The sequence below is a fragment of the Tachysurus fulvidraco genome, chromosome 5 (genome assembly GCF_022655615.1).
Source record: "Tachysurus fulvidraco isolate hzauxx_2018 chromosome 5, HZAU_PFXX_2.0, whole genome shotgun sequence".
Lineage (NCBI taxonomy): Eukaryota > Metazoa > Chordata > Actinopteri > Siluriformes > Bagridae > Tachysurus > Tachysurus fulvidraco.
The window spans coordinates 2,126,335-2,151,334 of NC_062522.1; the positions used below are offsets into that span (position 1 = coordinate 2,126,335).

The 25,000-nt window shown below is 41.0% G+C and overlaps 3 protein-coding genes across 5 annotated transcripts in view; 1 reads left to right on the forward strand and 2 right to left on the reverse strand.

Annotated features, from left to right (window-relative positions):
* The first annotated feature begins 1,048 nt into the window (after positions 1-1,048).
* Positions 1,049-5,498, forward strand: LOC113661760 (keratin, type II cytoskeletal cochleal-like). The gene is made up of 9 exons (XM_027176194.2): positions 1,049-1,672; positions 2,872-3,080; positions 3,173-3,233; positions 3,333-3,428; positions 3,511-3,675; positions 3,767-3,892; positions 3,977-4,197; positions 4,288-4,346; positions 4,430-5,498. The coding sequence occupies exons 1-9, from the start codon at positions 1,193-1,195 to the stop codon at positions 4,639-4,641; spliced, it is 1,629 nt and encodes a 542-aa protein (XP_027031995.2). The 5' UTR covers positions 1,049-1,192; the 3' UTR covers positions 4,642-5,498.
* A 1,068-nt stretch (positions 5,499-6,566) lies between these two features.
* On the reverse strand, positions 6,567-14,568 carry si:dkey-195m11.11. Its single transcript, XM_047814204.1, has 8 exons — positions 14,483-14,568; positions 13,157-13,213; positions 12,003-12,311; positions 9,590-9,904; positions 9,204-9,512; positions 8,264-8,382; positions 8,014-8,182; positions 6,567-6,866 (listed from the first exon to the last, which is right to left on the reverse strand). The coding sequence occupies exons 1-8, from the start codon at positions 14,511-14,513 to the stop codon at positions 6,760-6,762; spliced, it is 1,416 nt and encodes a 471-aa protein (XP_047670160.1). The 5' UTR covers positions 14,514-14,568; the 3' UTR covers positions 6,567-6,759.
* Positions 14,569-15,262: 694 nt separating this feature from the next.
* b4galnt1b (beta-1,4-N-acetyl-galactosaminyl transferase 1b) overlaps positions 15,263-25,000 on the reverse strand; it is a 54,704-nt gene continuing 44,966 nt past the window's right edge. Inside the window, exons 12-14 of one of the 3 annotated variants that reach the window (XR_007140655.1) lie at positions 24,983-25,000; positions 24,072-24,921; positions 22,021-23,768 (exon numbers count right to left, since the gene is read on the reverse strand). The exon at positions 24,983-25,000 is cut by the window's right edge and continues 2,423 nt beyond it. Coding sequence is in view for 1 of the 3 variants with exons in the window: in XM_047814203.1 (XP_047670159.1) it covers positions 15,487-15,668 (182 nt within the window). In the remaining 2 variants the exon portion in view is untranslated. Of the gene's footprint in view, positions 15,669-22,020; positions 23,769-24,044; positions 24,922-24,982 lie in introns of those variants that run through there. The other 2 variants (XM_047814203.1, XR_007140656.1) reach the window with 2 other exon arrangements.

Consider the following 25,000-nt stretch of genomic DNA (forward strand, 5'->3'; position numbering starts at 1 on the left):
CCAGATCTGTGCAATTAAATATTCTATATTATAATCACATGGAACAGGCTGCATGTTGGGGGGGGGGGGGGGGGGGGAAAAATTTATTTTTTTTTACCCCTTTAACACACACACACACACACACACACACACACATACACACACACACACACACACACACACAAATACACACACACACACACACACACACACACACACACACACACACACACACACACACACACACACACACATTACACTAACACTACAGTCTTTAAATTGTGCACAAACCTTTGCGTATCTATCTAACAGTATGTCTCAGAGTCTCACAGACTTTTTTTCAAAAATATTTTTCTCCTTGTGTTCAACAAAAATGCATAAAAACAAGGAAAAAATAAATCTGCTTTTCTTTTTGCTCTAATTAGGTGATTAAGGTGTGTTCCTATTTCACAGAGAAGTAAAAGATATGTGAGCTCGCTGTGACAGTGTATGAGATGTGCTGTATGTACAAGAGCTAACTTTATAAAGTATATGTGTATTAATGCAACACCAGAATAAATAAATAAATAAATAAATAAATAAATAAATAAATAAAGACTCGGTGAAGTGAAGCTGTGTGTTTCTGGGAACATTTTAGTGTTTGTACAGCATTTCTGCAGTCACTTTACGGAGGCTCATGGAAACAAGTCATTCATGAGTGTAAGAGGAGCGCTACACGACCCCACCCTACTGAGCAGAGCAAAGGGTGAACTCATTCTCTCCTTCTGCTTCTGCTCTGACTTTCACCCAACCAACCAGACTCGCACACGCAGCACCACCCACTGGCATGTGTTTATGCCTGCATTCCTTTTTTCTTTTTTCTTTTTTTTCTTTTTATTAATGTGCTAAAAAGTACAAGTGGAATCCCGCTTCTCTGCTTGTCCTGTGTGTTTCTGTGTGCCTGTGCTTGCAGCAAGGCCTGAGGCAGGGTGTAACTCTTCTTATCTTTCCACTCTCACTCTGTACCTGTTTGACAGGTAGGGTGTGTCTGAGAACGGGCTGGCCCTCCAGCAGGCAGCAGGATCATATAAAAGGAAGAAGCCAGCAGCAGAACAGTACACAGAGGGACTTTGACTCTCCTTTGTGAGCGACCTCCTCCTACTCCTCCACTCAGCTCTTCTGCAAGCTCTTGAACACTTTCTCTATCTCGCAACTCCACCATCAGAGACCAACCATGAGCATGAGCATGAGATCCTCCAAAAGTTTCTCCAGCAAGTCGGCCTACTCCGTCCCGGCTGGCTCCAGCAGGATGAGCATAGTGAAGAGCACACGTGTGTCTGGCGTTGGCTCTGGGTTCGGCGGTGGTATGGGCATAGGCATGGGTGGCGGTGGCGGTGGCGCCAGCTACAGCTTCAGCAGCAGCAGCATGGGTGGAGGTGCCGGAGGAATGGGTGGAGGCTATGGCATAGGGTATGGTGGCGGTGCAGGTTTTGGTGGTGGCCAGGGTGGTGGCTTCGGTGGTGGCTACGGTGGTGGCTACGGTGGTGGCTCTGGCGGGGGCTTCATGCCACCTCAAATCACTGCTGTGACAGTAAACCAGAGCCTGCTGCAGCCCCTCAACCTGGAGATCGACCCCAACATCCAGGTTGTCCGCACCCAGGAGAAAGAGCAGATCAAGACCCTCAACAACCGCTTTGCTTCCTTCATCGACAAGGTAAGACTCGCTCAAACTCAACCTTCATCTCCTTTAAAAGTTCCCTCTTCACTCCTTTCATGTGTCAGTAACACCAGGAGACTCTTTTTGCTGAATCACATCAATATTTTTGTGATCATTTCCTCAAACATTTTTGTCCAACTTTGTATCCTGACGTGTCACCAGGAAGGGCTTCTAATTATTTTCTCTTTAACTTATTGGCTGTAAAAAATATCAATGGCCAATCATATCCAGGTTTGTTGAGGCATTGAACCAATAACCATCGTACATGTCGGAGACGAAGTTTTGAATGTTACGATGTAGGCTATAAATCAACACCTCAGGAGTGTGTGTGTGTGTGTGTGTGTGTGTGTGTGTGTGTGTGTGTGTGTGTGTGTGTGTGTGTGTAAAAAGCGTTTTTGTTTGTTAGCTAGCCAAACAGACAGAGTGTGGACAAAGGACACGCCTAAATATCTCTGAGCATGAAGTCAGCACACAAACACACACCTGTATTTTATGTGGCTAACTGTATGACTCACAGGAGTTATCTGGGTTGTAGACATGACACACACACACACACACACACACACACACACACACACACACACACACACACACAGTTCTTTATGTTTTACATTGAAAGCTGCTTTTTACAAATGCATGTGAAGTCTGAAGTCTAAATGGAATTTTAAGGAACATGATATTTATTAAACACATTTTACTCTGAAACTCACCACAAGTCAGGCTACGTGGTCAGGGTGTGTTTCACATTACTGTCTGCCTGCAGGAGGGTGTGGTCAGTAAACCTGCCTGTGTTATACAGCTCCATCTGTGCAGCGATGCAGGTCTAGGCGTAGCCCCAAGCAATGAGGGCTTTTTTTTTTTGAAAACTCTCCCTCCCTTTAGAAGCTCATGGTTCATGTCTAATGGACACACCCTGTTAGTCTACTCTTTTCACTCCCTTCCTCTCCCTCCTTCACCCACCCCACCCTGCAGAAAAATTCATGGTTGGTATGTGACTCATGGGTCGTTTATGATTCCTCACAATAATCCAGGAGGAAACATAAAAGAAGGAGAAGTACAAAAGGGCAATAATACAATCCTTCACAATGACACATTTCCTCAACACATTTTCCCAACATCAGCTTTTGTGAATGTTTTAACAGAATGAAGGAATTACAACCTGTTTTTTTTTTTCCTTTCTCCTCATTCTCTTATAGGTGCGCTTCCTGGAGCAGCAGAACAAAATGTTGGAGACCAAGTGGAGCCTCCTGCAGGAACAGACCACCACTCGCTCCAACATCGATGCCATGTTTGAGGCCTACATTGCCAACCTGCGCAGACAGCTGGACGGTTTGGGCAATGAGAAGATGAAGCTGGAAGGAGAGCTGAAGAACATGCAGGTTCTCGTTGAAGACTTCAAGAAGAAGTAAGAACACATCAGGATAACATGCATAGGAACAGCACAGCATAGATATTCCAAAAGTTATCCACATTTACATTCTTTTTCTGTCTTTGCAGATATGAGGACGAAATCAACAAGCGCGCTGCTGCAGAAAACGAGTTTGTCCTCCTGAAGAAGGTACTGAAATCATACTGAATTTTTTATTGATCATTTATAAGATAAGTTACTTAGCCAAGGATGACAATGCAAGCTCACCTCCTCTGCCGATCTGCTCAGGATGTCGACGCAGCCTACATGAACAAGATTGAACTCGAGGCCAAGGTTGATGCTCTTCAGGATGAAATCAACTTCCTCAGGGCAATCTACGAGGCTGTGAGTGACTTTTATTCTTTACACATTTATCTTCACTTTGTCTATGAAAAAAAAAAACCTGACCAGAATAAAACCTTTGCAGGAGCTGCGTGAGCTGCAGTCTCAGATCAAGGACACTTCAGTCATTGTAGAGATGGACAACAGCAGGAACCTGGATATGGACGCCATTGTGAATGAAGTCCGTGCTCAGTACGAGGACATTGCCAACCGCAGTCGTGCTGAGGCAGAGTCATGGTACAAACAGAAGGTAGGTCATTTCCTAAGAAGTGTTTCTTGCTTGTTCTTGACTGCCAGAATCCTTGATCTGCAAATCTGATGCCCTTTGACATCTCTTTTAGTTTGAGGAGCTGCAGAGCTCAGCTGGTAGCTATGGTGAGGACCTGCGCAATACCAAAACTGAGATCGCTGAGCTGAACAGAATGATCGCTCGCCTGCAGAACGAGATCGAGTCCGTCAAGGGACAGGTAGCTGCAAAGGATGTTATTTCCTCTTAAATGGACTCCATTACTTAGCATAGATCCTTTAGCGCTCATTCTTTTCCTTCTTAGCGTGCCAACCTGGAGGCCCAGATTGCAGAGGCCGAGGAGCGTGGTGAGATTGCAGTGAAGGAAGCCAAGCTCCGCATCAAGGATCTGGAGGACGCCCTTCAGAGAGCTAAGCAGGACATGGCCAGGCAGGTGCGTGAGTACCAGGAGCTCATGAACGTCAAACTGGCTCTGGACATTGAGATCGCCACCTACAGGAAACTCCTGGAGGGAGAGGAGTCAAGGTTTGTATCTTTCATTCTTTTTTGATTTGTGTGATGTTCAGAAAGTTTTGAGATGAACTGATCTTGATCGATCGTGTTTCTTCTTCTCAGAATCTCTGCTGGTCCAGCTTCCGCCACCATCCATGTGCAGCAGTCCTCTTCAGGTGGTGGTATGTGACTTCCAAACAAGTGTCTGTTCATATTTATTTGGTTATTCTACTGTGTCCTGACTTCCTGAAACTCTCTTATACAGGATACTCCTCCGGCTCTGGATACGGCTACGGAGGCGGATCGTCAAGTGGATTCGGAGGATCATTTGGTGGTGGCATGAGCATGGGCGGTGGCATGGGCATGGGCGGTGGCATGGGCATGGGCGGTGGCATGGGCATGGGCGGTGGCATGAGCAGCGGCGCATCCATCAGCAGAACCTCCGTCAGAAGTACCAGCAGCCAGAGGCGCTTCTAAACAGAAGTTTCCCAACTTCATTTCCCTGCACCTTTCATCAACAACACATTCATGGTGCTAAAATGTTAGCGATTAACCCCAACCCCAACCATCTAACAAATTTCTGAATATTGTTTATGTTTTTTTTTTAACTAGATAAAAGATTAGGAAGAAATCTTCAGGGGTAGACGCTAATCAGTGACGCTTAGTCCGAAAACTTTATCCAAAAAGAAACCAGAAAGAATGTAAAAGGAAAAGCTTGATTCTCTTTAACCCTGCTGAAAGTTCTTTATTTTCTGCACTGATATGTTCTGGGGAAAAGGAAGACTCGATAGGTATAAAAATTAAAACCACTGAAGCTGTTTGTTATAACTGAAGCCACTGAATTCAAAGTTAGGACAAAGTTACGAGTGTTAATGTGACAGTAGGTGAGAGATTTTTTGAACGTGTCCCATCGGGATAGACATTTTCAGCCAAAACAAACCTGCTCCCAGGGCTAAACAGAATCACTGTGCTTTTAATAATGGATGCGTACGATTAGACTGTGAACAGATCTGTTTTGGTGTAAACAGCATCCCCTCTGGGTCCTGTCGTCGATCTTCTCGATGCCATCTGCCATTTCACTCGCTAATTCGGCAGCTGTTTGCTAACTTACAGTACAGACCAACTAAACAAGCTCATGTCCTCCTCTTTGCTTCTAAATTACAATCGAGGATTGCAATCCCTCGCTCTCAGGCTGTCCCACATCTGTTTCACCTTTTTTTTTCTCTCTGACAAAAAAAAGCAAACAAAAGCAGACGATAGGACCAGTTTTATTGTTTGTCAGATGACGTTGTGACACCATCAAAACCTGAAAGCAATAAATCTGAGAACTATAATTACTGTGTGTGTCTCGTTCCATCCATCAGTGCACTACATGCTAGCTTTAAAAACACCGACAAGAAAATGACAAGCGAAAATGTACCGTAATCTTTTTCCCTCGGTTTAAAGAGATTTTAAAAAAGTACAAATAAAACCTTATAATAGCTAAAAATAAATCTTAAAAAACATTTTTAAAATAAAAAAATTAAAAAAGTAATAAAATAAAAAATAAAAGAAACTCATGATGGATTTAATCAAGAAATTCATTTAATTATAATAAAAAGGTTAAAATCTATCAGCTAGAATTTAATGGTACTGGACTGGTAATGGTATTAAAAACATTATACATTTGATATTTTATAATAATAATAATAATAATAATAATAATAATAATAATAATAATAATAAGAAGAAGAAGAAGAAGAAGAAGAAGAAGACTAATAAAACAACAACAAAAACAACAACAATAATAATAATAATAATAATAATAATAATAATAATAATAATAATAATAACAATAATAATAAAACAAAAACAATGACAATAACAACACCAACAACAAAACAACTATAATAATAATAATAACAACAACAATAATAATTATTATTATTGTTGTTGTTATTATTATTATTATTATTATTATTATTATTTCTAATATTTAAAATTTGGATTATAATTTGTGCATCAGATGTTCATCAGTCAACAACATTAAACACCTTTTTACATTTAAATGACTTCCCGTTAAAACAAGTTTAAAATATTCCAGATATATCACCAGAGGAATGTGTCGAGGAAACACACTGAATATCTGTAATGGACAATTTGAAGAGTATATTTGTTCTTACAGACACTGTAGTTAGTTTTAAATGGTTATGTTTAAATGGGGGGAAAATCAGGTTTAAATGATTTATCTGAAACAGGACCAGCGTTTGTTAAAAGCGGTTGTTATTGAAAGAAAAAGTCTTAAAGTTTTCTGTACAGATTTATAAATGATATACTGAGCATTGTGGAATTGTGCTCTTCATTGCAGGCTTGAGCTCTCCAGCGCCCCGTGTGTGATTCTGTGGTACTGCGGTTCATGATGATTCAATTCAATTCAATTTTATTTGTATAGCACTTTTAACAATTGACATTGTTTCAACGCAGCTTTTATAGGACAAAAATATCGAACAAAAGGTTACTATAAAGAATAATATAAAGATTAATATAATACAAAATTTCAAGATTAATATTAGAGCAACTCTGAGGTGACTCGGATCTTGGTCCAGTGACCTTCACTTACTCAGAACCGGCTCTACAAACACAGAGCAGGACGAGGATTAATACACCTAGAAGTGTGGTGATGACACCACCAGCAACTGCTCCAGCAGGCGGAGGATCGTAAACTGCACAAAAATGAGAAGAACATGGAGGAGAGCGTTACAGCGGTAAGAACAGATACAAAACGTAATACAACAAAACCGGTGACTTCTCTGTGAAGATACTAGCAGCATCCAAGAACATGTGATTAACATCTGACCGGAGTTTTGTTAACTAGTTTCATTGAACAAGAAATCCGAATCATCGTATTAGTAAAAGTTGATTCATGAAAATAATTAGCTTTTTACTATTTATTAGAATTACACTGAAGTAATTATGGAACTGTTTTATATTCCTGAATTTACTTTCTTTTAAAATATTTTGTATTATTCTCATAATTTTTCCACAAACTCCTTCCATAAAAGTTAAAAAAATGTCTTCTCATAAAAAATAAATTAAAAAAAAGCCTCGCTACGAAGGAGTCATTACTAGAGAAATGATAAATGATTGGCGCGATTAGAGACTTCACATCTCCTGACATGTCAGAGCCTGAGAGTTCACTGTGATGCTCATTTTACTATTTAATGTTTTTTTGCAGTGAACAAACATCAGCGTGTGAAATCTGAGCTTTGCTTATAAATGTGTTCTTTATCAGACAGTTCTGTTTCCACAGAAAACAAACTAAAGTGTTGTGTAATGTTTTTATTGTTCTGTCACAGCGTTGGCTTGTCCGGCAGTGCTGCTGAACACTAATCTCACAACTCTATATGTTTTAAATTTCATAACAAAGATCTGTATTTTAAAATTTCCTCTTTTGGGCAGATAATCTGATGCTCCACTGGTTTGCTCGTCTGTCCGGGTGTAACGCATTGAGCGTAAAATCATTTAGCTTCAGTGAGTTATTGTTGCGTTTATTGTAGTTATTGTGCACCTAGTGGTCCTAAACAATAAAGGCCCATTGGGGCAGGAATCAAGCTGCCACCATCTCTCAGTTAACAAGGAAGACCTGCAGCAACACTCTTCTCTGTTCTGTCACCGTGTAAAGACCTCTACCTCGTCCTTCCCAGAGAGACTGGGCGAGGGAGCGAGGGATTATATAGTGAAGGGTATATGTGCACTGTGGTGACACAAGAACACGAGACTCTCTTCCATTTGTTGAAGTTTTCAGATTAGATTTTAGAGGCTAGTTTCAGATCATTTGTTTGTAAATTACTGAAAGCTGATGGTACGTACTGTAGATGCCTATCACGTTGCTGTTTTCTGTCTTGTACGTGCCGGATCGTACGGAGCAGGCGTACTCTCCGTCAGGCACTGTGTCATATATAGTATATCTCTCTGTGTATCCGGGTCGGGCGCTAGTAGTGTAAATCCCCTTTCCGTTGCGTGTGAAGGTGATGTAAGCCTGGAAAAGGAACCGGTTTTTATTATACAGTGTGAACACAGAGAGCCGATAAAGTGCCGTTAGGAAAACTGGCCATCTTACAGGATCGTTTACGGAAGACTCAAAAATGCATGTGAGGGTCAGAGATTCTCCGGTCCTGATGTAGATCCGTGAAACAGGACCGTGTTCTGACACAGAGAGCTTCGGAGGAAAAAGAGTCGCTGCGACACAGCAGGAAAAACAATTCAGAAAATATTGAGATGTTATTTTGCATTAAACATACTGAACAATTACAATAAACACCGTTACAGGAATATTAATAAAAAGCATCTATAGATGTTCTCAGAACCTCAACAGGAAACTCTACAGATTGAATAATTTAATTCTAAAAGCAAAAGAATTTATAAGTTTAGCATTCAGAAAACTACCTTAGAATTAAAGTTTTTACTCTTTTGTAACTTTCTGGTGCAAAATTTTATATATATACAAAAATGAAGTTACAAAGACCTTCAGGACCAACATCTGGGTCTTTTCTTACTTTATTTAATATCAATTGTTAAATTGTAAGTTTTTTGTTGAAGGTAACAAAGTTAAAATACGGAGGCTAATAATTATTAAACATGGTTAGGGCTGAGGGGGTGGGGTTTGGTGTTTGTGAAATATACCCCAAAAAATAAAAGTTTATGAAATTAAACAGATTCCACAAAATTGTTCTGTAAAAAATTGGGACGAAATTTGGGTTAAGGAAGCATTTTCAAAATGGATTAGTAAAAATGTAAACGATTTTTATTCATACGTAAAAGTGGAGGGAGGTTAAAGGGTTGGGCGGGGTTTGGGCAGGGTTGGGGCGGGCTGGGGCGGGGTTGGGGCGGGGTTAGTGTTTGTACATCTTCTGACAATTTACCAGTGACACAAACAGAGGTTGAAACATTTCTTCTAAACACCTCCTAGCACTGAGAAAGATCGTACGAACATCTGAGATCGTTTAAGGTCAGTGTGTCGGTGTGTGTGTCGTATCAGTGTGTGTCGGTGTGTGTCTGACCTGAGCAGATGACGTTGAGTGTTCCTTGGTTACAGTAATTTAAAACTAGAGGACACTCTGCAACCTTCTTCTCATTTCCTGTGCAGTTCGGTGTTCCTATAGCATCTGGAGATTTAAAACTAATCTTCTCGTAGTTTATCGCAGACCCACAGCCTAGCTCTCTGCAGATGACATTCGCCACATTGACAGTGCCGTAGAACGTGTAGTCAAAACATAAAGGTCTCCAGTCAGCTCTCACTTTGAGAAATGCATAGCCATAACAGCTCCCCTGACCTGAATCTTTGGGAATCAGACGAACCGGGAGCTCCTCTGGAGTAACAGAGCACTAGTATTAGAGAGACAGTAATGATAAGGCTGACTGACTGTGTGATTTGGAGCTTAGGTACCTGGCATGGCTGTAAGGATTTCGGATGTGGAGCGTAAGGTTCTCCCGTTCAAGAACACTTCCATTTCACAGATATACTCGTATGTTTCTCCGGCATTTGTTCTATGTAATGCGGCTCCCCAGTCTCCCGGGAGGAGAACTCGTGATCCGATGTAGTCAAAGTTCTCCTTGCCGAGGCGGATCGGGAGGAGACGGTCGTACAGTTTCAGCGTGGTGTTTTCGTAGCCTTTCGTTGGTGTCTCACACTGAGCAATGTACTTCCCCCCCACAGGAAATGCAGTGGGAATAAGCAACATTATGGGGTCAGATAGACCAGCTAGAAGACAGACGAACAGCAGGTGAGACATTTTTAAGCAGCTTGTAAGATATTGTGAAATAAAGTATAGCATTTTTAGATATTAAAGGAACATTTGGTTCCTGGACTTGTTCCCATTGCTTTAGATGTTCACGTGTGTCAGGGTTCTGCTGAATCGGCTGCATTACCCATCAGACCCTGCAGGTCACATGACTTGGGCTCATGTCTCATTCGCACCTGTTCTGTATTTCTGCTAATCATAACCTCACATGATGTTCTTGTCCTAGTTCCTGTGAAGCTTCTTCTCATGTTTCTGTGTCTTGTCACTTTGCCTTCCAGAGTCTCAGAGTCTGTGTGCTTTGCTATCTTGGTTTGTTTTCACTGAATATTTGTTATTTTCATACAATTAAACAACCCTGACCCTGACCTAAACCCTAAACCTGACCCAAACCCTGACCCAAACCCTGACCTAAACCTTAAACCTGACCCAAACCCTGACCCAAACCCTGACCTAAACCCTAAACCTGACCCAAACCCTGACCTAAACCCAAACCCTGACCCAAACCCTGACCTAAACCCTAAACCTGACCCAAACCCTGACCCAAACCCTGACCTAAACCCTAAACCTGACCCAAACCCTGACCTAAACCCTGACCTAAACCCTAAACCTGACCCAAACCCTGACCCTGACCCTGACCTAAACCCTAAACCTGACCCAAACCCTGACCCTGACACAAACTCAAACCCTGACCTAAACCCTAAACCTGACCCAAACCCTGACCTAAACCCTAAACCTGACCCAAACCCTGACCTAAACCCTGACCTAAACCCTAAACCTGACCCAAACCCTGACCCTGACCTAAACCCTAAACCTGACCCAAACCCTGACCTAAACCCTAAACCTGACCCAAACCCTGACCTAAACCCTGACCTAAACCCTAAACCTGACCCAAACCCTGACCCTGACCCTGACCCTGACCTAAACCCTAAACCTGACCCAAACCCTGACCTAAACCCTGACCTAAACCCTAAACCTGACCCAAACCCTGACCCTGACCCTGACCTAAACCCTAAACCTGACCCAAACCCTGACCCTGACACAAACCCAAACCCTGACCTAAACCCTAAACCTGACCCAAACCCTGACCCAAACCCTAAACCTGACCGAAACCCTGACCCGAACCCTCACCCTGACACAAACCCAAAACCCTGACCCTGACACAAACCCAAACCCTGGCCCTGACCTAAACCCTGACCCTGACCTAAACCCTGACCTAAACCCCGACCCTGACACAAACCCAAATCCAAACCCTGACCCTGACACAAACCCAAATCCAAACCCTGACCCTGACACAAACCCACACCCTGACCCTGACCTAAACCCCTACCCTGACACAAACCCAAACCCTGACCCTGACACAAACCCAAACCCTGACCCTGACACAAACCCTGACCCTGACACAAATGCAAACATTGACCCTGACCCTGACACAAACCCTGACCCTGACACAAACCCTGACCCTGACACAAACCCAAACCCTAAACCTGTCCCAAACCCTGACACTGACCCTGACCTAAACCCTGACCCAAACCCCGACCCTGACCTAAACCCTGACCTAAACCCCGACCCTGACCCAAACCCAGACCCAAACCCTGACCCTGACCTAAACCCTGACCCTGACCCTGACCCTGACACAAACCCTGACCCTGACATAAACCCTGACCCTGACCCAAACCCTGACACAAACCCTGACCCAAACCCAAACCCTGACCCTGACACAAACCCAAACCCTGACCCTGACCCAAACCCTAACCCTTTTTTATTAGCAATATTTACAAGCTGACTGTAGAAAATGTTGCCACTGTTGAAAGTACATTGTGTTTTCTAAAAATAATTAGATTAATAAATAATAATCCAGAATACTTTTTTCTGTGAGTGTTCTCTTGAGAGTCTTGTGAAATAAATGTGTGACCTTGAAATCTGACATCGACCTAATAAACCATTAGGATTCCCTTGTGTTTGTTTGGTGTTTTTAAAAGTGTGAGTTAAAATGACATCATGATTTCTACTCGACACTCGTCGGAATTCCTTATTTTCCAGATCATGCTCATTACTCACAGATGGTGATGTTGAGGCGCTCACTGAACTGAGACTGAACTTTGGACGAGATGCCACTGTACCAGCAGACCAAAGACCCCTCGAGGTCAGGCGTCACTTTGAGCGAGAATCTCGCCTCTTTTAGCCTGAATTGTTTTGTGGACGTAAAGGGAGTCGAAGTGTGTGCAGTGTCAGCTTTAGAGAGACAAATCTCTACAGGCAACTTCGCATTGTTAGGAATTGTGCACAAAACTATTATGTTTGAGTACAGTGTGATTGAGCTCTGGTTCACATTGGAGTCAAACGAAAGAGTTGGAGCTGGGAGGACATCTGAAAAAGAAGAAACAGAGAGAGAGAGAGAGAGAGGGGGGGGGGGAGGGAGAGAGAGAGAGAGAGAGAAAGTTTGTCATTTCTACACAACCACAAAGAGACACTAACATTCTCACACTTTCCACCTCTTTACACTCTGAAAAACAAAATTCGAAAACTAAATAAAATTTTTGTGTAAAGGTTAGGGAAAGTAAACTGTAAAGTGTGTGTGATGTGTATGTGTGTATGTGATGTGTGTGTGTGTATGTGATGTGTGTGTGTGTATGTGATGTGTGTGTGTGTGTGTGATGTGTGTATGTGTGTGTGTGATGTGTGTGTATGTGATGTGTGTGTGGTGTGTGTATGTGATGTGTGTGTATGTGTGTATGTGGTGTGTGTGTATGTGATGTGTGTGTATGTGGTGTGTGTATGTGATGTGTGTTTGGTGTGTGTGTGGTGTTTGTGTATGTGATGTGTGTGTATGTGGTGTATGTGTGTGATGTGTGTGTGTATGTGGTGTATGTGTGTGATGTGTGTGTTTGTTTGTGTGATGTGTGTGTGTGTGTGTGTGTGTGTGTGTGTGTGTGTGTGTGTGTGTGTGTGTGTGTGTGTGTGTGTGTGTGTGTGTGTGTGTGTGTGTGTGTGTGTGTACACACACACACACACACACACACACACACACACACACACACACACACCACATTTAGATGTAAACCTGTTGTAAATAGTGGTCCCTCTGCATTGTGACATCAGAGTAATAAATGAGGTCTAAAACAAAGACGATTAAAGCTGATTGTGTTACAGAACAGATTTGAGGAAGTCGACACTGTAGATGATATAAAGCTCTGACATGATGCTGAACTCACCGTTAGACTCCACCCTCTGTACTGTAAACACACACCAACACAACACTGAGCACAGCGCTGGGGATGGGAGAAGGACAGAGTGTTAACACACACAACTACACACACACACACAACTACACACACACACACACACACACACACACACAACTACACACACACACACACACACACAACTACACACACACACACAACTACACACACACACACACACAACTACACACACACACACAACTACACACACACACACACACAACTACACACACACACACACAACTACACACACACACACACAACTACACACACACACACACAACTACACACACACACAACTACACACACAACTACACACACACAACTACACACACAACTACACACACACACACAACTACACACACACACAACTACACACACACACACACAACTACACACTACAACACACAAAATACAACAACTACACACACCACACAACAACTAACACACATACAACTACACACACACTACACACACACACTACTACAACACCACACAACTACAACACACACACACCACTACACCACACACACACACACAACTACACACCCACACACACCAACGCACACACACAAAACACACACAACTAAACACACACAAAACTACATACACAAAACACACAAAACCACACACACACAAAACACACACAACTAAACACACACACACCACAACAAAAACTACACACACCGAAAACAAACAAAAAACTAAACAAACACAAACTACACACAAAAATAAAAAAAAACAAAACACACACACCCCCACAACAAAAAAAAAAAACACAAACAAACAAACAAAAAAATACAACACACACACATACACACAACTACACACACACACACAACTACACACACACACACAACTACACACACAACTACACACACACACACACAACTACACACACAACTACACACACACACAACTACACACACAACTACACACACACCCACACACACACACAACTACACACACAACTGAACACAACTACACACACACAACCACACACACACAACTACACACACAACTACACACACACAACTACACACACGACTACTCACACAACTACTCACACACAACTACACACAACTAAACATACACTAATCTTAATGTTATTAACAAGAAAATATTGTCATTTACAACTGAATCCAAACAAGATTTATGATTTTATTAATCACACTTACAGTTTCACACACACACGCACACACACACACACACACACACACACACACACACACACACACACACACACACACACACACTGTGTATATATATAGTATATCTGATAATAAACATCTTTACCTGTGAGTGTATGGAGTGTGTAGAGCTTCATCCTGTCAGCTAAAGTGTGTGAACATGTGAGAAGGTGAAAGTTTTATGTGACTGATACACAATCGCTTGCTCAGTACATGAATTTTCTCTCTGAGGGAAGTCTTGACCACAGTGGCGGATGTTTGGTGTCACAATCGTAGAGTGATTTAAAAAAGCTCCATCGATACTGAATTAAAAGCAGAAAGAGTTCATTTTAGTGTAGAAAACAAAAGAGAAATAAAATATTAAAACACACTTCACAGACAGTATACACGTCACCTACTTCAATACAGTATATATATAAATAAATAAAGATATCCAGTTAATTATATAGTAAAAGCAAAGGAAGAAAAAGAAAAAAAATCCACAGTGTTATAAGGAAAGAGGTAATAAACACTAAGCATAGATCTATGAATCTTAAAAAAATCTTAAAGATTGAGGTTAAATACAAAAAGTAAGACTAAAATCAGATCTGTACAGTGTGCAGTGCGAGGGCTGGAATGCAGATATATATGTTATAGATCATTTGTTTTGTATATGATTTAGCCGTGTTATATATATGACATGTAAAGTGACCAATGTATGGTGTGGTGTGCAGAAAGGTCAGTCTGAGGTGGTGATATCATGTGTGAGTATGAGTCCATACCCATAGACCTGGTTCTAGATGTTCTGTCGGTTGAGAGCTCGGAGAGCCTGTCTGAAGAAGCTCCTCCTCATTCTCTCTGTGTTTGTTTTCAGGGAACAGAAATGTTTTTTCAACTGCAACAGAGAAAAGAGTCCATCGTTGGGATGTCTGAGGTCCTTCACGATCGTCCTGGGTTTGGTCCAGCACTACTTGCTGTAGATAGACTCCAGGTCAGGGAGCTGAGTGCGATGGTGAGATGGTGACCGCACCGATCTCTGAAGGGCTCGTCTGTTCTGCTTAGTGCTGTTCCCAAACCAGGCTGTGATGCTTCCCATCAGAATGCTCTCAATGGTGCAAGTGTAGAAACTTCTTAGCACCTCAGGGGCAGTTTGAAGTCCCTTAAGCGTCTGAGGTGGTAGAGACGCTGCTGAAACATCTTTACCAGAGTGTTGTGACAGGACAATGACAGATCCTGCGAGATGTGAAAACCAAGGTCCCCGAAACTGTTCGCTCTTTCCACTGGGGTCCCGTCGATTGGTAAAGGGATTTTAACTGCAATAAGGCATGTTAGTATTTTCATTCATACATTCATTTCCTACCGCTTATCCGAACTTCTCAGGTCACGGGGAGCCTGTGTCTATCTCAGGCGTCATCGGGCATCGAGGCAGGATACACCCTGGACGGAGTGCCAACCCATCACAGGGCACACACACACTCTCATTCACTCACACACTCACACACTACGGACAATTTTCCAGAGATGCCGATCAACCTACCATGCATGTCTTTGGACTGGGGGAGGAAACCGGAGTACCCGGAGGAAACCCCCGAGGCACGGGGAGAACATGCAAACTCCACACACACAAGGTGGAGGTGGGAGTCGAACCCCCAACCCTGGAGGTGTGAGGCGAACATGCTAACAACTAAGCCACCATGACCCCTGTTAGTATTTTCAATTTAATTAAATTTATTTGTTTAACAATTCACATTGTCTCAAAGCAGCATTACAGAAGTACAGAAGCAGAATAAAAATAAAATTAAGCTACTAATTATCTCTAACATTTATCCCTAATGGGTTAGATCAAGCCTGAGGTGATGGGGGTGAGAAAAACTCCCTGAGAAAACCTTGAGAGGAACCAGACTCAGACGTGAACCTCATCCTCAGTCGGGTGACACTGGACAGGAAATAATGTCAATGTAAATAATGTCCTTTCTACAACAGTTTGTAGTCCAGTGCAATTGTGTGACCAAAAGTTCCTGAGGAACTAACAGGTCCGAGTCATTACTGAGATCGTTACAGACCAGTGAGATCTTCAGATGTTCACTGATGAAGACCTGAGCACAATTCAGCTTCTTATTTAATGATCTAATCTCTACATCTGGTCCTTCTTTGTGTTTTGTGGTGTTGTTGCCAATCACAGCCCTGCTGAAGTGTACCGTCTGTCCCTTCCTGCACATGGACTTCTGATCAGAAGGTTGTTGGTTCAAATCCCAGCACCACCAAACTAACCCGTGGTGTGAATAAAGTCACTCTGGGAAATTCTGTAAATGAAAATTAAATGAACTTCATTACGTCACTCATCTCTGGCATTTTTCCAGCATCAACATTCCCCAGAACTCGAGACCAAGCCTTAAATCTGATTCACTGGAACTTTATCTCTTCCTTTATTTATCTCTAATCTCACTTTTTTAGACAAAGTATTCCGTACATCCGCAGTCTCGACACACCTGACTTTACTGTAAGAAATCACAGTAAATGAATCTGTGTCTCTGTGTAACTTTATTAAAGTGCATGTTTTAATCCCAACACGGTATAATTTCTGTACTGAGTTTTTTTTATGGGGCAGATGTTTCTGTACGTAGATGTTTGTGTATCGTGTGATCATTTCTCAGATCATTATTTCGTCTTATTAACCACACAGGAGAGGATTAAAGAGAGTGTGGTGAGGAAACGCTACGATATAAGATCGAATGACTCGAGTCACCGATGTTCAGCAGCATTGACTATAAACACATTAAAAAGTGTCATTGTTCAATAAATAAAATGTGTGTATTCGGTCATCACAGGCAGATGGTTGTAGTATAAGTGAAATAAAACATTGTGCAGCTGTAGGGAAATAATCCAGTATTTATTACCGACTTCAGCAGATCTGACTCGGATCAACTCAGTGTTTCATTTTAAAATGTTCAGGAACAAAAATGTTTGTGCAAGCCTGGAAATCTGAGACTTCTGAAACTTTCAGCACTGACTACATTACAACACCGATGTTGTTAAACTTCCTTCTTTTCTTGCTGCATCACAGAAATCACAGGCTCACGCCACAGAGCTGCCCCTCGGTCTGTCTCAATAAACTCTAACAATCAAAGGTCACAGGTCAGAAAATGACCTGCGCTGCTTTTATCTGGCTGCTGTAAAAACTCCGGTTCGGTCGTCTTCACACGTTGTGATCGCTTCAGAAGTTCAAGTTTGAAGCGTGATGTGTTTCTGAAAGGCTGAAATAGACGTCCAGGAGTAAGGCTGGTGTATGTTACTGACTGTTCAGCAGTTTATCCTGCAGTAAAGGACTTAACTGTCACAGTAAGAACAGTAAAAGTTCCAGCTGCTGGAGCGAGCGGCACACCGGCAGTGAAGGGGCAGGACAGCAGCCTGAAGGGCCTTTAACTCGTCCTAGAGGTCTTGTGTAACATTGTGTAACCTTTTTTTGGGTGTTTATAATGATTTATAATCCCACTCTCGGTGTTTATAATGATTTATAATCCCACTCTCGGTGTTTATAATGATTTATAATCCCACTCTCGGTGTTTATAATGATTTATAATCCCACTCTCTGTGTTTATAATGATTTATAATCCCACTCTCGGTGTTTATAATGATTTATAATCCCACTCTTAGTGTTATAATGATTTATATTCCCACTCTCACTGTTTATAATGATTTATAATCCCGCTCTCACTGTTTATAATGATTTATATTCCCACTCTTAGTGTTATAATGATTTATATTCCCACTCTCGGTGTTTATAATGATTTATAATCCCACTCTCTGGTGTTTATAATGATTTATAATCCCACTCTCACTGTTTATAATGATTTATAATCCCACTCCCGGTGTTTATAATGATTTATAATCCCACTCTCACTGTTTATAATGATTTATAATCCCACTCTCAGTGTTTATAATGATTTATAATCCCACTCTCACTGTTTATAATGATTTATAATCCCACTCTCACTGTTTATAATGATTTATAATCCCACTCTCACTGTTTATAATGATTTATAATCCCACTCTCTGTGTTTATAATGATTTATAATCCCACTCTCACTGTTTATAATGATTTATAATCCCACTCTCGGTGTTTATAATGATTTATAATCCCACTCTCAGTGTTTATAATGGTTTATAATCCCACTCTCAGTGTTTATAATGATTTATAATCCCACTCTCACTGTTTATAATGATTTATAATCCCATTCTCGGTGTTTATAATGATTTATAATCCCACTCTCTGTGTTTATAATGATTTATAATCCCACTCTCACTGTTTATAATGATTTATAATCCCACTCTCGGTGTTTATAATGATTTATAATCCCACTCTCAGTGTTTATAATGATTTATATTCCCACTCTTAGTGTTTATAATGAGTTATAATCCCACTCTCAGTGTTTATAATGATTTATAATCCCACTCTCACTGTTTATAATGATTTATAATCCCACTCTCAGTGTTTATAATGGTTTATAATCCCACTCTCAGTGTTTATAATGATTTATAATCCCACTCTCGGTGTTTATAATGATTTATAATCCCACTCTCGGTGTTTATAATGATTTATAATCCCACTCTCACTGTTTATAATGATTTATAATCCCACTCTCAGTGTTTATAATGATTTATAATCCCACTCTCGGTGTTTATAATGATTTATAATCCCACTCTCGGTGTTTATAATGATTTATAATCCCACTCTCAGTGTTTATAATGATTTATATTCCCACTCTTAGTGTTTATAATGATTTATAATCCCACTCTCAGTGTTTATAATGATTTATAATCCCCACAGTTCCCTAGGAACACATATGGAGTTAACATTAGCATGTTAGCTAGCTACACAGTTTTACACCCTGAAACACCCCGTTATTTACAATGGTGAACTAATTCCTCATGTTTTTCTTGAACCTGTCTGTGCCCAAACATATACACACCACTAAACATGTAGCACTATTCAAATCTGGCTAACTAGCAGCTGCTAAAAATACCCCAGAGAGTGACAGCAGCTCTCAGACAACAGTGTGATATAACTGCTCCAGAGAAGGGTGTGTGTGTGTGCGTGTGTGTGCGTGTGTGTGTGTGTGTGTGTGTGTGTGTGTGTGTGTGTGTGTGTGTGTGTGTGTGTGTGTGTGTGTGTGTAAAGCTCAGGAGATCAGCAGTTTGTGAAGCTCTCTGAGATCACTTCATTGCATCAGGTTTGCACTGTAGCCAAAACATTTGAAGAATCACTGATGTACGCGATAAAACCTGCAATGTCACCTCACAAGTTTAGACTCATGTACCATAAATCCTTCAACAGCACCTTCTAACTTCTATGAAGTGTTTATTGTTTCATTAAAAAAAAGATTTATTTACGGCTCTAACTTCATCTGTATCTGAGGAGAAGATCTCACGCCATGAACTCTCTGTCACATCATACAACACGTCACGTCATAAAACAACACGAACATCTGCATGACGTCACCTCTGGATTTTACCGCATACAGAAAACAATGAGCCAAGAACATTATTATTTTTATTATAGAACATAATTATTGTCAAAATATCAGCACAAACCTGTGCAGCATTTAAATCCTGCTAAACCAGTGTCCCTGAAATCATAGACACCAATAACACACACACACACACACACACACACACACACACACACACACACACACACACATGTTTATTAATTTTATCATGTGGATAATCTGAATTAAATCAGCTCATGAGCTCATCAGTTGATGTCACTTGAGAAAATTAAGCTACATGTTAACTTTACACCTCGATATGCTTCAGAGATAAAATGACAAAAAACAAAGTACACAGCTTATTAATAAAACACACACCACTCGCTCTGACAGAAATGTCACGTGACTTTAACGCCTAATACTTTATTCAATGTACCATAATTGTTATATGATTCATTTTCACACGTGGCTTTTACAAATGATTTTCCTTGGAATTCTTTAGAAGCGATTCATTTTACACAGGATTCCTTACACGAAATTCCTTTATTGTGATTCTTTCTTTCAGTTTCCATGTGATTCGTTATGCAAGTGATTTATTTTCATGATTTTTTTCCTTTTGCTGTCTTAGTTGAGTGATGTCATAACGCATGACCTGACGTAGAGAGGTCTTAGCACATACAGTGTTGAATTGTATTCCTCTTTTTCAGACTGAACGACAGCCAGATCGTTGCTGTGTAGTGAACAGTGCTGTATCCTGGCCATCATTCCCACACACTGTGTTCATTGTTGTCTGTGGCTCAGGAGCACATTGCTCCATAAGTGTATAAGTGCTAGCTTTAGCACGCCAGTGTTTAAACAGGCTCAAGGGAAATGAGGTTGTGGGAAACTCTGTGTGTTTCAGCGTAATGTATTCTATTTCCCTTTTATTTATATTTATAACAGTTCCATTAGCTGTAAATGTGTGGAGCTTTGATTCACAGAGGAACATCTCTCTCTCTCTCTCTCTCTCTCTCTCTCTCTCTCTCTCTCTCTAAGCTAGTTAGTTAAAAGTTAATAAACCAGCTCCTATTAGTCACACATTTACAGCATTTAGCAGACACCCTTATCCAAAGCGACTTACATTTTATCTTATTTTTATACAACTGAGCATTAAGGGCCTTGCTCAGGGGCCCAGCAGTGGCAGCTTGGTGTACGTGGGACCACATCCCTAGACGAGTGGTATTTTAATATCAGAATCTCAATTCATCTCCTCACTTTTTCACTGATTCATTTAAATCCTGTTAGGAAATATTTAAACAATACTGTAGACATCATCATCATCATCATCATCATCATCTGTTCATCACTAACATGGGCTAACTTTGTAGCTCGTTATCTTATCGCTCAGACTCTGTAGCTAAAAGTTTAGTAATTAGCATAGCAGCTAATCTAAATCAGAGGTACCCTAATCAACACTTCCAAACGATTCGCTCGAATGATTCCTCAGGCTCGTAGTGTGATAAGAAAACACATGAGTGTGTATAAGCTTATTCATGTACACTAAAGGGTTATGAAGGCTGCAAAAAGTTACATGTGAAAAAAAATTCTCCATGGCCAAGAGATTTCAGACTTTTATCTCATTCCGTAACATTTACAAAAAGAGGATAAGTGACATTTTGTTATTGTTGTTGTTATTGTTTTTCTCTCTGAAAGGAAAATTTAATTCCACCGAATTTCCGGAGAAATGAAGAGGAGTTACAGTACATTGTTATTTCGTGATTGCGTCGTTATCTAGTGGTGAAAAAAAATGGACGCATGCAGACAAAGTGAGTTCACGGGTCCGTGTGTGGAGTTTAAATCATACATGAGATATGAGTTCATCATCATAATATATAACATCTCTACTCCTGATCATCTCACCATGATAAACTTCCCTCAAAATCAGTCTCTTGTTTCCCTTTAACTCTGCACATTGCGACATTTCCATGAGTCAGGAACAGGAAACGTGCTGCATGGCAGGAAAATGAATAGATAGATAGATAGATAGATAGATAGATAGATAGATAGATAGACAGACAGACAGACAGACAGACAGACAGACAGACAGATAGATAGATAGATAGATAGATAGATAGATAGATAGATAAATGTTTTAGTGTAACAAAGAAGTGATAAAGTACAAACAGTAGTACATGTGTGAAAGAACAGGGTTTTACTTCTGTAACAATCATAAATTAGCATTATTTAATAATTAACAGCCAAAATGAATGTAACATCACAGTCAGCCTCTCAGAGCCACTCATGAATAAACACAGTCACTTAAATCAGGTGTACATGAGTTTTGACATCTCTGAACACACATTAAAGGGACGTGGCTGCAGAATGGACAAAAACTTTTACTCCCGCGTGTTGAGCGCCCCCTGGTGTCCGCTTGTGGGTCATGACTGTGGATTTATATCGCAAGGAGTCACATTTGGTTTGTAAGCAGAGTCTCAGTATTAAGCTCATTATGTAAATGTGAAGCCATGAGGCTTTTTTATTCCTGAACTTTACTCAACTTTACAGAACACAATTTGTATTAAAATTGTTAACAGAATTGTACAGAATATGTGTTTAAGTCATGTGACCAGTCCAGTAAGTCATGTGACCAGTCCAGTAAGTCATGTGACCAGTCCAGTAAGTCATGTGACCAGTCAAACAGGTTAATAATACATAAAAATCCCTTTTAAAAAAGCTCAATAATCAGTTTAATAATGATGATAAAGGTGGGATCTGATCTCCATCACTGCATCACTCGAGCACAATGCAGCAGTTACAGCTTTTCACTGGAGAACTAAATGTAATCATCAGACCCCCAATAATCTAATGTCAGAGTCGTTCTGCTGCTAATCTGCCTTATAGACAGGAAAAGTCTTTAGCTTACAGGAGCACAAGCATCAGTCTGATCATGTGGGTGAACAAAACTGTCTGATCACTTCATCTGATCACCTTTCTGTCTGATCACCTTTCTGTCTAATCACTGTTCTGTCTGATCACTGTTCTGTCTGATCACCTTTCTGTCTAATCACTGTTCTGTCTGATCACTGTTCTGTCTGATCACTGTTCTGTCTGATCACAGCTCTGTCTGATCACTGCTCTGTCTGATCACTGTTGTCTGATCACTGTACTGTCTGATCACTTCATCTGATCACCTTTCTGTCTGATCACAGCTCTGTTTGATCACCTTTCTGTCTGATCACCTTTCTGTCTGATCACAGCTCTGTCTGATCACTGTTCTGTCTGATCACTAGTCTGTCTGATCACAGCTCTGTCTGATCACTAGTCTGTCTGATCACTAGTCTGTCTGATCACTAATCTGTCTGATCACTGTACTGTCTGATCACAGCTCTGTCTGATCACTAGTCTGTCTGATCACTAGTCTGTCTGATCACAGCTCTGTCTGATCACTAGTATGTCTGATCACTAGTCTGTCTGATCACTAGTCTGTCTGATCACTGTACTGTCTGATCACAGCTCTGTCTGATCACTAGTCTGTCTGATCACTAGTCTGTCTGATCACAGCTCTGTCTGATCACAGCTCTGTCTGATCACAGCTCTGTCTGATCACTAGTCTGTCTGATCACTGCTCTGTCTGATCACTGTTCTGTCTGATCACAGCTCTGTCTGATCACTAGTCTGTCTGATCACTGCTCTGTCTGATCACTGTTCTGTCTGATCACTAGTCTGTCTGATCACTAGTCTGTCTGATCACTGTACTGTCTAATAACAGCTCTGTCTGATCACTAGTCTGTCTGATCACAGCTCTGTCTGATCACTAGTCTGTCTGATCACTGCTCTGTCTGATCACTTGTCTGTCTGATCACAGCTCTGTCTGATCACTGTTCTGTCTGATCACAGCTCTGTCTGATCACTGTTCTGTCTGATCACTGTTCTGTCTGATCACTGCTCTGTCTGATCACTATTCTGTCTGATCACTGTTCTGTCTGATTAGTCTGTCTGATCACAACTCTGTCTGATCACTGTTCTGTCTGATCACTGTTCTGTCTGATCACTGTTCTGTCTGATCACTGTTCTGTCTGATCACTACTGTCTGATCACTACTGTCTGATCACTGCTGTCTGATCACTGCTGTCTGATCACTGTTCTGTCTGATCACTGTTCTGTCTGATCACTACTGTCTGATCACTGTTCTGTCTGATCACTGTTCTGTCTGATCACTGTTCTGTCTGATCACTACTGTCTGATCACTACTGTCTGATCACTGTTCTGTCTGATCACTACTGTCTGATCACTACTGTCTGATCAGAGTAGAGATCAGACAGAACAGTTCCCACAGAACAGAACATGTGTGAGAGTAAAACAGACCTGTGTAGTTTTCTCTCACGCTAAACGTCACTGTTCACTTTTTTACAGCTCAAACTTCCATAAACCAAAAAATCTGTTCAGATTTGATCAGTTTTATATTTATTTATTTATTTATTTATGTAGGACTTGTGTGTGTTCAGGAATGTGGCTGTAGGACTTATGCAGTTCTTTTGCTCTGTTATAAGTGACACAATCATACAAATGTCTTATAAACACAGAAACAGGCTTCAGGAGCTACTCATGCTATTGGACATGCACTTTACTGTAAACTCTCACTTTGTACTTGTGTTAGGAAAAGAAAAAGAAATGGTATTTTATAGAAAAAACCTTGGTGATCCCACAGTAATAAGTACATCACACACACACACACACACACACACACACACACACACACACCTTCCCCCAGGACAAAGTAATCACATCCAAATAGGGCTCACACACTCCTTCATTAACACATCGTTTAAACCTGAGATGTGACCTGGTGACCTTTAGTGTGTGTGTAATGTTTTTCAGGCTTGGCATGTGGACGTCATGTGCAAAATGTTTACATGCACTTATGGAATCTCACTAAAGTCTACACGAGTCATCAGATCAGACCCCCAATAATCTAATGTCAGAGTCGTTCTGCTGCTAATCTGCCTTATAGACAGGAAAAGTCTTTAGCTTACAGGAGCACAAGCATCAGTCTGATCATGTGGGTGAACAAAACTGTCTGATCACTTCATCTGATCACCTTTCTGTCTGATCACTGTACTGTCTGATCACTGTTCTGTCTGATCACTTCATCTGATCACCTTTCTGTCTGATCACCT